General features: G+C 43.8%; 1 protein-coding gene across 1 annotated transcript; it reads left to right on the forward strand.

Moving 5' to 3' along the window:
* The first annotated feature begins 872 nt into the window (after window positions 1-872).
* On the forward strand, window positions 873-11,771 carry DYNAP (dynactin associated protein). The gene is made up of 9 exons (XM_069963156.1): window positions 873-1,130; window positions 2,519-2,758; window positions 5,966-6,172; window positions 6,262-6,495; window positions 6,739-6,892; window positions 8,543-8,652; window positions 8,987-9,100; window positions 9,851-9,997; window positions 10,101-11,771. The coding sequence occupies exons 1-9, from the start codon at window positions 1,038-1,040 to the stop codon at window positions 10,233-10,235; spliced, it is 1,434 nt and encodes a 477-aa protein (XP_069819257.1). The 5' UTR covers window positions 873-1,037; the 3' UTR covers window positions 10,236-11,771.
* Window positions 11,772-12,857: the final 1,086 nt, after the last annotated feature.

Below are 12,857 nucleotides of genomic sequence, written 5' to 3' on the forward strand. Positions count from 1 at the left end.
AGGAGATAGATAGATACACATCTGATCTGATCCACACTGACGAGGGACAAATACCCCGAAACTGCAGTCTGTGGATGGATGCCTAGCCTTGGTAACCCTTGTCTTATGTTGTTACGCTCGCAACAGAGTTAGACTTTGACTCACAGGGGCCACCCCGGTGTTTCCCTATTTAGGTCCCAAAGCTCGCAACAGAGTGAGGACCTTAGGGGCTATGTATCAGGGTGGTTTGGTGCTCTCCCCACTAGGAGGCACCCCTTGGCAATGGGCTTCCTTCTCTGGAGAGAGGGATATCTGGCTATTCCTGTGTTTTGAGACTCGTAACTGAGGCGCCAACTGACCCCTTCTTTGCATATTAAAATTTTGTAGGGGACAATCAGTGGAGACTCTTAAATGAGTACTCCATTGTTTTTTCTTCACTGTTCTCCCTGAGTTCAGTGATTGGTGTGTTTTGTAGACAGATAGATAGATAGATAGATAGATAGATAGATAGATAGATAGATAGATAGATAGATATAGAGTTAACACCTTTGTTACAAGAAATAGACAGGATGGAATTATGCAAATCTTAGAGGACCTATGTATTCTCTTTTGCATGATATATATATTTATCCTCTATACACAGGACATTGCAGTGTTATTCTTATCAGCGCTCTGTGTGCACATTTCCTCCAATCTCTCCTTTAAGGAAAAAGTGAAGAAAGTTGTATTTCTTTACTTTTCCTTCTGCGGTTTATTGCCAGATAAGAATGAGTCACATCCCATTTATTGAGGAACTGCAGCCATGGATGTGATTTCCCCCACACCTTACAATCCTCCCAGTTATTTGGAGAGATTTCCTGCACTGCCATTGGCTGCCTCAGACATACCTGCATTACCGACCACAAACAAACACCACTTGTTTCCTTGTAAAACTGCTATAAAAAGGTGTGCGGCATCTTAGAGAAACCAAACCTGTCCATAGGAAGACCCTGAGCACATCACATATCCAGCTAGACTGCCCCCTGCCCCCTGCGCCCTGACAGCTCTGCTGCTCCAACATGAACAACCCTGGGTTTGAGCTGCAAGAAGATGGAATAGAGAGATCCCACTACAATACAAAGCTACCGAAAGACTATCATGAATGCCAGCGTGTAAGTACAACTATATATGTTTACTGTCAGTGAATGGAAACCTACATGTATATATTCAGGCAGTAACCCTGTACATAGCTAGCCCTGCTCTCAGCTGAGAAGTGATACAGTTGTATCCAGTCTAGACAATGCTCTGTGAGCTCTACAGCCTGGGCTCCAGACTGATACATTGTACATAGCTAGTCCTGCTCTCAGCTGAGAAGTGATACAATTGTATCCAGTCTAGACAATGCTCTGTGAGCTCTACAGCCTGGACACCAGACTGATACATTGTACATAGCTAGTCCTGCTCTCAGCTGAGAAGTGATACAGTTGTATCCAGTCTAGACAATGCTCTGTGAGCTCTACAGCCTGGGCTCCAGACTGATACATTGTACATGGCTAGTCCTGCTCTCAGCTGAGATATAGATACAATTGTATACAGTCTAGACAATGCTCTGTGAGCTCTACAGCCTGGACCCCAGACTGATACATTGTACATAGCTAGTCCCGTTCCCAGCACAACTGTTTTCATTCTAGACAATGCTCTATGAGCTAAATAGACTAGACTTCATTGTCTAGACTGGATACAATTGTATCACTTCTCAGCTGAGAGCAGGACTAGCTATGTACAATGTATCAGTCTGGTGTCCAGGCTGTAGAGCTCACAGAGCATTGTCTAGACTGGATACAATTGCATCACTTCTCAGCTGAGAGCAGGACTAGCTATGTACAATGTATCAGTCTGGGGTCCAGACTGTAGAGCTCACAGAGCATTGTCTAGACTGGATAGCTTTAAAGGGGTTATCCAGGATTATAAAAGGCACAGCTACTTTCTTGAAAAAACAGTGCCACCCCTGTCCTCAGGTTGTGTGTGGTATTACAACTCAGCTCCATTCACTTCAGTGACAATACCACAGCACTATTCTTTGTGCTCTGAGCCAATCAGATGTCTCCACTTCCTGCCTCATTCTGTTCCACTGAATCACTGCAGCCACATCCCCCTCCTCCCCCTTCGTCCAATATTTCACCTACTGTTGTACACTAGAAAGATTTCTTGTTGGATGAGGAGGTCTTTGAATTTTCAGAAAAGACAGATGGGGAACTAAGATGAGGAAGATGTATTGAAAGGTTTCCTATACATCATACATTTTATAGAGAGGGGAGACTAGAGAGTTCTGGACTCCATAACTATTGAATGGGGCTGCCCCCTTTCCTAGAGTATGAAGCCCCCAGATCAGACCCCAAAGTTAGACTATAGACCAGAAATGTACTAGAGGGAGGGCCTAGAAGATAAGACCCCCAATAGTAATGTGAGCCAATGGGTGCAGGCATGTATGATGTAGCTCCAGATCCCCCATGTTCTTATGACTCTGGGCCATTATCATGTATCTGTGTTCTTCCTACAGGGTGAGAAGAAGTCTTGCTCTCTGATGAGGATTTTCTTGGTCTGCTTTCTGGCCTGTCTCATAACCACCGCCATCGGGGTGATGATCATATGTCTGGTATATCTGGGTTATGCTGTCCCTATGTCTCCTCAAGAGACGATAAACCCAGTGATGAGCAGAGACCCCGCACAGAGCGCCAACAACACCAACACTATCACCGAGCCCCGCTTCAGCTTCATGAGCCACCTCAGTAACTCCAAGGTAAGGGCCAGCTGGGGGAAAGATTTTATTTTTTGGCAATAAAGTCTCACAGGGACCATTTCTGGAAGTCATGGAGATTTTAAAGGGGTACTTTGGCGAAATTTATTTTCCTTCAAATTAGCTGGTCTCAGAAAGTTATATAGATTTGTAATTTACTTCTATTTTAAAATGTCAAGCCTTCCCATACTTATCAGCCGCTGTATGTCCTGCAGGAAGTGGTGTATTTTTTCCAGTCTGACACAGTGCTCTCTGCTGCCACCTCTGTCCATGTCAGGAACTGTCCAAAGCTGTAGCAAATCCTCATAGAAAGTCTCCTTCTCTGGACAGTTCCTGACATGGACAGAGGCGGCAGCAGAGAGGACTGCGTCAGACTGGAAAGAATACTTCACTTCCTGTAGGACATACAGCAGCTGATAAGTGCTAGAAGACTGGAGATTTTTAAATAGAAGTAAATTACAAATCTGTATAACTTTCTGAAACCAGTTGATTTGAAAGAAAAAGATTTTGCCAGATAACCCCTTTAAGTAAGACCAGAAGAAGTCTATCTATTATCTATCTATCTATCTATCTATCTATCTATCTATCTATCTATCTATCTATCTATCTATCTATCTATCTATTATCTATCTATCTATCTATCTCCTATCTATATATCTCCTATCTATCTATCTATCTATCTATCTATCTATCTATCTATCGATCATATCTCTATATATTACAGGACTAGCCTTGTGAAACATTACATAATACTCTAAGCAAACACGCCATTCTCCCTGGACCTACGTTGCCCTCACACAAACCCGTGTAATGTTATTTCACTGACTAATGGAAACCTTTCTCCCAGCTACATTACCCTGAGTATAGTAAGTCTATGTTTTTCCAGTTTCTCCCCAGCAGAGTACACAGATCTACATGCGTAGTGCTTCAGGGCCATAACCTACACGTGTCTGCTGTTATGGAGTGTTTTCTCACTCTCTGGTTCAGGGGTAGGAAACCTCGGCCCTCCAGCTGTTGCAAAACTACAATTCCCATCATACGTGGACAGCCAAAGCTTTAGCTTTGGCTGTCCAGGCATGCTGGGAATTGTAGTTGTGTAACAGCTGGAGGGCCGAGGTTCCCTATCCCTGCTCTGGTTCTTCCGGCACTGAGTGAAACACAGTCATTAAAATGTTAACAAGTATAGGTAAAAACTGGAGAACGGAAAGAAGGTCCTGTCACCCTGGGTCTGACTAGTTGTGCCAGGTTGCCAGTCTGCCTAGAAGTTTGCCAGTGGTGTATGTTTTTTGGGTGTCTATGGAAGCCCCTATTGCCTATTGGCCACTAACTTGGTGTAACGGGCTCCTCGACACTATATAGCTTCATTATTATGCTTGGTGTAGTTACCCTAGTGGCAGCGCATGCAGCTAATATGGGGCACAGTAGACATTTCTGACTCATGGTAGCCCCATCCCTTATTCTTATTGGGGACCTCCCCAGTGACCCCCTAACACAACAAATGACTATAGGAAATGGTCAGAGTGCCATCTATCCTATAATGTGTTACTGAACCGTAACCTACTTTGCTACGGGACCCCCTGCTGTATGTAGGCCCCCATTACTAAATATGTAGGACTACAACCGTGGATCAGTCACAGGACACTTGGCAGTATATAGAATGGGTTAAAGCCACGGTCTAGTGAACAGACTTAGGTTTCCATATATTCTATATATTTATGTTTTATGCTCATGTTTTCTTCACTTGGGGGAATTATCAAACTGGTGTAAAGTAGAATTGTCTTAGTTGCCCCTAGCAACCAATCAGATTCCATCTTTCATCCCTCACAGATTCTTAGAAAAATGAAAGGTGGAATCTGATTGGTTGCTAGGGGCAACTAAGACAATTCTACTTTACACCAGTTTGATAAATCATCCCCTTAATGTCTTAGTATATTTTACTATAGTGAATTAAAGGGGTTATCCAGCGCTACAAAAACATGGCCACTTTTTACCCTACTGTTGACTCCAGTTCAGGTGCGGTTTGCAATTAGGCTCCATTTACTTCAATGGAACTGAGTTTCAAAACCCCACCCAAACTGGAGACAACAGTAGGGGGAAAGTGGCTATGTTTTTGTAGCATTGGATAACCCCTTTAAGGACCTAAGGGGTCATCACTTTCATTATTGTCGTCAGATGTTATTAAGTCTAGGGGTGGGGGGTGTTTCTCCTGGTGGAGATTGCCGCATGGGGTGGTGAGTTTTATAAGGCAAAGCATCCTAGGGGGAAAAAAAAAAAAAGAATTAAATTAGTTCTCTTCCACAAAGAAGAAAACTGTGTCTTTAGTGCCACCTGCTGGAGGTAGCCAGCCTGTTACTCAATGTCCAGCCAAAGAGCATTGAAACATGAGTAGGGATTCTTGGGGTGGTATTACACGGGCCGACAGGGGCCCAATAATACCTGTAAACGAGCGCTGATCTGCTAGATTGGCGCTCGTTTACTGGGCCTATTACACAGCCCGATAATTGTTTAACAAGGGCTGCAAGGACATCGTTACCAATGTCCTTGCAGCCCTTGATTAATCTATATTCTTTACCCATCCACGCTCCAGGGCTGCTCCTGAGGTCTGCTTCTCCCCGGGTCCCGCGCGCTCTAGCTTGAGAGCAGTCTGTCAGCTGTGAAGCTAGAGCGCATGGGACCCGGGGAGAAGCGGACGGCAGGAGCAGCCCTGGAGCGTGGATAGGTAATGTATATCATCAGTCACCTGCCGCGCACCGCTATTACACCTAGCGGTTGGTGCCCGACCAATATAGGTTCTAACCTATATCAACGATCTGCCGATGATTGTCATCGGCTGATCGTTGTATTTATTACACGGAGCGATATTCGGCCGAATCGAGATGATTATCGTTCCGTGTAATAGTACCCTTAGTCTCCTCCCAAATGAAGAGTTGCCTATCTGTCTTGTTGGAAGCTCAATGGGCTTCTTGTATGAAATACACATTAACATAGCATCATCATACAAACCAGGGGTATCCATCAAGTGAATGTAGGGGTATATGGCATCAGTCCCAATGCTTTTACCAACCGTAAGAAAGATGTTATCCTTAGGCCGTTTCCTGGTTGGGCATCTTCACTCCACCCATACACAATGATCACAGGGGCCCATGTCTGAAATGTTATTCTTATGTATTTAAGCTTGAAAAAAATCCTATATTGTCTTTCATTTTCAAGGTGTTTGAATTTGAAGGGGGAGCTATCCAGTGGGCCCGCTATAGGAACAACCCCAAAGACTATAGCAACGAGAAGGAGATGCAGTTTGGCGCCAGCATCAATCAACATCAATCTAAAATGACGGTGGGGACCTTAAGGATTGTCAGTAAAGGGCTTAGAGCCCCACACTGGCATTTCAATGCCAACGAGCACGGCTTCCTGGCACAGGTAAGTGCAATGAATCCCGTTTCATTTATATGCCAGCTATTATCCTGTAACTCTTATAGTGATACGTGATGGGTTTACGTACATTGTAGGGCACGGCTTGGATTGGTGTGGTAGATGAAGGTGGCGCTGATGTCACCACCTACAATGTCACAGCGGGCCAGGTCATCTTCTTCCCAAAGAACACGCTACACTGGGTAAAGAATGTGGGCGATGAAGACTGCCTCTTCATCCTCTTCTTCACCACGCATGATGAGCTCAGTACTCTGGATGTGGACGACGCATTTTACATGACACCGGAGGACATCGCCGCCAGGTCTTTAAAGGTCAGTTACTTATTTACATAGTTGTATATAGAGCAGTCCCCATACACAGCTATGAGCCCATACTGTACCCCTATGGGCCCCACTCCATAGCAGATATTCATGTACGGGTACACATGGTGCCACCATATGGGGGCACATGGAGTAATATGGAATACCACAGTCTGTCTATACAATAATTTCATTCCGTCACATTTATTTGCCTAGTTAATAATGCTATTTTATATTACACTTTTTTTTTTTTAGCCAGTAGGTGGCGTAAACTTTATCAGAACCTTTGTGAAACCAAAAGAAGATCAAGCGGTAAATCTCCCCAAAAACTTGGTGGAACTAATCCAAAATGCTGACTATGTTCAGTCCAATGACTCCGATGTCTGGAAGTATTTTTACGACTTGAAAGGTAACTATTTCCTATAGAACTTTTTTGTAGGTACTCTATACCTTGAGCAGAGAACCCTGGTACTCATTAACAGGGTATTCCGAGTTGTAAATTTTTTTTTTTTGCACAGCTGGTGGAAAAACATTTACTCACCACCCTTGCCTTCCCGCGCTCTCACAGCTCTCCCATAGCCAATCTTGTCGTACACTTCTTGTGTATGGGTTTGGCACATGTATTGTTCCCTCAGCCAATCAGCACCTGAGGCGGAAGACCACTGTGAACACTGATTGGCTGAGCAGGCAGTACCATGTGTTGACCCTATACACAAGAAGAGCTGTGTGACAAGACCAGCTCTGAGAGAATGGAGAGCAAGGAAGGTGAGTATAGGCTTCTATTATATTTTCCACCAGCCAAAAATTACAACTAGTAATATCCCTTTAAAAATCATATTAAATTAGATCTCTAAATCTGACAATTCTGACCTAAACCAAAGCCTGTGCAGGGATATAGATTGCACATGTACCTTTTCCTGAGACCAGCTGAGGTCGAGGCAACGTGTTGTAATGTTTTCTTTTCTGAGCCGCTCATACATTTCTTGGAAAATGTGAATGTTGCCTTTTTTTACATGAAACTAACCAGATGTTGGGTTATATAAGCTAAGACTGTCTCACCTTTCAGGAAAATGCTGACTTACATTCATGGCAGGTGGCAGTGGTAGAGAACATGTCCTTCAGCAACCTAATGTCAGAACCACTTCTCCTTAGGTTACCTTTAGCAGGACATAGAGCAGAGTAAGCAGCTCATGTAAGGGCCATCTCGGGTAACTAGACATAGAGAGATAAGCAACATGGCCACCACTACTACCTCACATAGAGAGATAAGCAACATGGCCACCACTACTACCTCACAGGGGCTGCCATGTACACTATGTACATATGTACCGGCCATATCCAGCAACTAGGGCAACATGGCCACCACTGCCATGTACACTATGCACATATGTAAGGGCCATCTCCGGTAACTAGTCATAGAGAGATAAGCAACATGGCCACCACTACTACCTCACAGGGGCTGCCACATACACTATGTACATATGTACCGGCCATCTCCGGTAACTAGACATAGAGACAGGGTGATAAGCAACATGGCCACCACTACTACTACTACACAGGGACTGCCACGTAAACTCTGTACATATGTACGGGCCAATTCTAGTAACTAGGCCAACATGGCCACCTGTACTACTACACAGGGGCTGCCACATACACTATGTACATATGTATGGGTAAACTCCAGTAACTAGACATAAAAACGAGGTAACAAGCAACTACTACTACACAGGGGCTGCAACGTATACTATATACGGGCCATATCCAGTCACTAGACATAGAAACAAGGTAACAACATGGTCATAACTACTACACAGGGGCTGCCACATACAGTGATAGTAAAATGTGTCTCACTTTAGCCATGTCCAACTGTTCACGGTCCATATATTGTGATGTGTTAGAGCCGAGTGCTATGTTGGCAGCACTTTCAATGGGCATTGCATGGTTAATCCATCATAGTCACACTATAGAGGTGCGTGCATGAACATGTAGCATTAATGGACTGGTCATAGATGCCACCTGATTTACACTGGCTCATATATACATGTATGGTATATTTCAGCGTCTAGACAGTATATCTTCCCTGGAGGAATCATACAGTGGGCTCGCTACCGCAAAAATGGAGTTGGTCTGAATGATACTGAGAAAGTCTACAGTCAATCCGTCAATTCAGTAAGTGATAAAATAGATTCAATCTTTTTTTTTTTAATATATATTTTATATAGGGTGGTATAGGGGTTAGGGATGTTAGTTTGGGGGTTTGCAGTTTATATCTGCTTTACGGTGACCAAACGGATAGGACTGATATCCATTGTCCATGAAGATCCAATTTCCTAGTAGTCTAATGCGGTGTCACTGGTGGTTGTCTACATCCAGGCCATGTACCTAGGGAATCACATGACCATCCCGTTAAAGGATTTGTCTAGAGAAGCTACTCCATGAGTTTTTCCTCTACTAAAAAAAAATAGAGAATTTTTGACAAATGTATCTTTTTTTTTTCTTGCAGCACGCTGACACCCTGACTCTGGGAACCCTCCGAATAAAATCCAATGGCCTGAGACAGCCACATTTCCACTTCAATGCACATGAGATGGGTTACGTCCTCAGCGGATGCGGCCAAGTAAGTGCGACCAAAAACATTATAAGACCAGAATGAGGGGTCATCATGGAGATTTATCTGTGATGATCTCAGAAAACCGAACCAAAGCTTTTAATACTTCCCGGTTTTAGCTAATTAGCGTGTAATAACTAAAACTGCCAAATATTTATTATCTGTTGTCAGAAAGTTATACAGATTTGTAAATTGTCTATTAAAAAATTTCAAGTCTTCCAGTATTTCTCAGCTGCTGTATGTCCTGCAGGAAGTGGTGTATTCTTTCCAGTATGACAGAGTGCTCTCTGCTGCCACCTCTGTCCATGTCAGGAACTGTCCAGAGTAGGAGAGGTTTTCTGTGGGGATTTGTTAATGTTCTGGACAATTTGTGACATGGACAGAGGTGGCAGTACAGAGCACTGTGTCAGAGAGAATACACCACTTCCTGCAGGACGTAGAGCAGCTGATAAGTACTGGAAATTGCATTATAGGACTACTTACTGCACATAGCCAAACACATTGGGGGGGATTCATCATTGATGCGCCCAAGGCGTACAACACGGAGAAGGCACAAATTCGTCCCTTAACCCAGGCACATGCCTGTCGTATGCTCTGCGTGCACCTCTTTGTGAATTCGGCCGGGGAAAGGGGCGGGGCCTAATTTAACATCCTCCATAGTGTGTTTTCACCCTTATAGCAATAACTGGAAATCCTTTTTTAGTAATTTTCTGGCATATTATCATTTGTGCATGATAATTTGTGCATTATATTTCTCAGATTGGCATCGTTGGTGGCAGACGGGTCCCGGACTTCACCGTTGGTATCGGCGATGTGTTCTTCTTTCCTATTGGAACTCAGCATTACATCAAGAGTACGTGTGATGAGGATTTATTCATGATTCTGGCCTTCAGTACCGGAAACCAGGTGAGATACTAGATGACATACATTTCATGTATTTATTTTTTTTTAGTGATTTAATAGCGCCCCCTATGTATGACCCGCTAAACATCTTCATGTGTTTTTACAGCTGGAGACACTAGATATGGATGATTATTTCCACGCCACGGCCGACCACATCCTGGCACAGTTATTCTTAAAGAAACAGCAAGAGTTTAAGAATATTCCAAAGTTGGAGGGGGATCAGGCGGTGAATATCCCGTAAGTCAGGCTGAGCCAGACATTGCAGGGATGTTCCCCAATAACTGGATGGTCACATCGGGATCTTCATAGACTGGTCATGTGTTCCTATTTTGCAAATGTTACAGGAAAATAAGTGAACCCTGTGAAAGTGAATGGACAGGATGTATACGGATGGACAAAGCATAATGGACCATATGTACGTATGAATCTTAGGACTCTCTTGGACAAATGCCATCAAGATCACAGGTGTAACTAGGATTCATACTGACACCCCCGACTCCCATTTGGTGTAACTTGAAGCTTTGGGACCCCTACTGGTTCCAAGGACGTGAATGTAATTGTCCCCTGAATGGTGAAGACCACATCTGTGAAGCAAGCTCTATGTATTGTCTATGGGGCCACTAGACTAGGGATCAGCTGTCGGCATACCCCTTTAAGTATCAGTGGCTACCTCTATTTAAATGGCCAACATGCAAAGCTAGATTCATCCTGAATGTCTTCATAAGACAACTCCCTTAAAGGGAGACTTTATCCCAAGGAAAAATGTAAATGTGAGTAAAGGTGGTAAAAACAACAACAAAAAACAACATACTTGCCTGCCCTGATTCTCCACCGCTGTCACTCCAACAGTTTCTGGTCCCCACTGTGATGTGTTTTCTGATTGGAAATTGACCACTTACCCAGTTAGGTCACCGATATTGGCTGAGCAGGCAGTAGCTGTGGGGTTGCTGAATCACAGTAGCCAGGAGTGGTGGGGACCAGAATCTAGGAGAATAGCTGAGGTGGGAGATCAGGGAAGTCGAGTTTCCTTTTTTATTTAGTTTTTTTTTTTTTTGGAACCCTGACTCAATTTTCAATTCTTTTTCTATACCCTTTAAGATCTCATGCATGAGGCCATACTGCAGATATTCACCGTATAGACCTGTAATACGTTGACCATAGAATGATATGGGCCCATATTTATTCCAATAGGACTTGCATATAAGTGGAAGCATTGGTTACGGCAGCCAATGGCGCACCTTACATATTTATTACACGGACCATCCAGATGTTGTTTACTATATTTTTGAATAATGTCATATATCGCAAAAACCTGGAGTCTAGCAGGGCTGCCACCGTATTGATGTACCAGATTGAAAGCAGGCGGCCAACCATGGCTACTATATCCATGGAAATCCGTAATCTGCACCAAATATAAATATTCTGGGAATATTTGGCTGGCGCTCTGTCACCAGGGACTATGGCACTTTTGTTAGTTGTGCAATTTTTTTTTTTTGTTAAAGCGCTGTCATTAATAACTTGTGACTATAGATTGTAAGCTCCTATGAGCAGGAGGCGTTGTCCATAGCAACCAATCTGAATCCAGCTTATAGTTTTTCAAAGCAGGACTTAAAATACAAGCCGTGATTTGATTGGTCGCTATCGGTGACATGTCTGTACTGTGATCTCATGTCTTCGTGTGCTTATATGTTTTACTATTTAAAACAGGAGGAGTATGGTTTATATACCAAATATCATGGATGTAAATAAAATGGATTTCTGCCGCCTCGAGCGGATATTTCGTCTTCTTTTGCCTTATTAAAAAATTAACCCCATCATCTAGGTCTGTGTTTGCCATCCTGTGTCTCTCAGCTAAAACTACAACTCCCATGATGCTCTTCAATTTGCCCTTAACCCTGTATTCCCCAACCTGTGGCTCTTCAGCTGTTTTAAAACTACAACTCCCAGCATGCCTTAACAGCCTTCATGGAAGGAGCATATGACCTTTGTTCTTGTGGTAGGTAGTGGTCCCTGCGGTCAGCTACTTATCTCCTACTATGGCTCTCCAATTTTTGCAAAACTACAATTTCCATCATGATGCATGATGGGAGTTGTAGTTTTTCCTGAGCTGCAGAACACAGCCAAATCCTGCGCCTGCAAGGCAACTTTTAATTTAAAGGGGTTATCCAGTGCTACAAAAACATGGCCACTTTCCCCCCTCTCTTGTCTCCAGATTAGGTGGGGTTTCATACTCAGTTCCATTTAAGTAAATGGAGCTTAAAGGGGTTATCCAGCGCTACAAAAACATGGCCACTTTTCCCCCTCTCTTGTCTCCAGATTGGGTGGGGTTTTGCAAACCGCACCTGAACTGGAGACAAGAGAGGGGAAAAAGTGGCCATGTTTTTGTAGTGCTGGATAACCCCTTTAAGCTCCATTTACTTAAATGGAACTGAGTATGAAACCCCACCTAATCTGGAGACAAGAGAGGGGGGAAAGTGGCCATGTTTTTGTAGCGCTGGATAACCCCTTTAAGGAGATGGCTAACCTTGACACTACAGCTGTTGCAAAACTACAATTCCTATGAGCTTTGAACAACCAAAGATATGGCTTATGCTGCCCAGGCATTATGGGAGTTGTAGTTGTGCAACAGCTGGAGTGTCAAGGTTAGCCATCACTGCAAATGTACCCTGAAGAGCTTGTCCTATCACCTCCCTCACAAACCCCTCTCACAACCATCCGCCTCCTCCTACAGTCTCATAATCCTCATTCTGCCCCCCCCCCTCCTCACTCCTCCATTTTCTCGAAGTCTAAACGCTAGAGGCGCGCGTAAGTCAGGTGATCGTTTCGAGTCACGTGACTGTAAGCCTGCCTAGAGAGGGACGTT

Source organism: Dendropsophus ebraccatus, chromosome 3, assembly GCF_027789765.1.
Source record: "Dendropsophus ebraccatus isolate aDenEbr1 chromosome 3, aDenEbr1.pat, whole genome shotgun sequence".
NCBI classification, from domain to species: domain Eukaryota; kingdom Metazoa; phylum Chordata; class Amphibia; order Anura; family Hylidae; genus Dendropsophus; species Dendropsophus ebraccatus.

Coding starts and splice junctions, on each gene's coding strand:
- DYNAP (XM_069963156.1), top strand. CDS start 1,038: ATGAACAACCCTGGGTTTGAGCTGCAAGAAGATGGAATAGAGAGATCC. Junction 6,173..6,261: donor AGCACGGCTTCCTGGCACAG/GTAAGTGCAATG, acceptor CGTACATTGTAG/GGCACGGCTTGGATTGGTGT. Junction 8,653..8,986: donor ACAGTCAATCCGTCAATTCA/GTAAGTGATAAA, acceptor TTTTTCTTGCAG/CACGCTGACACCCTGACTCT.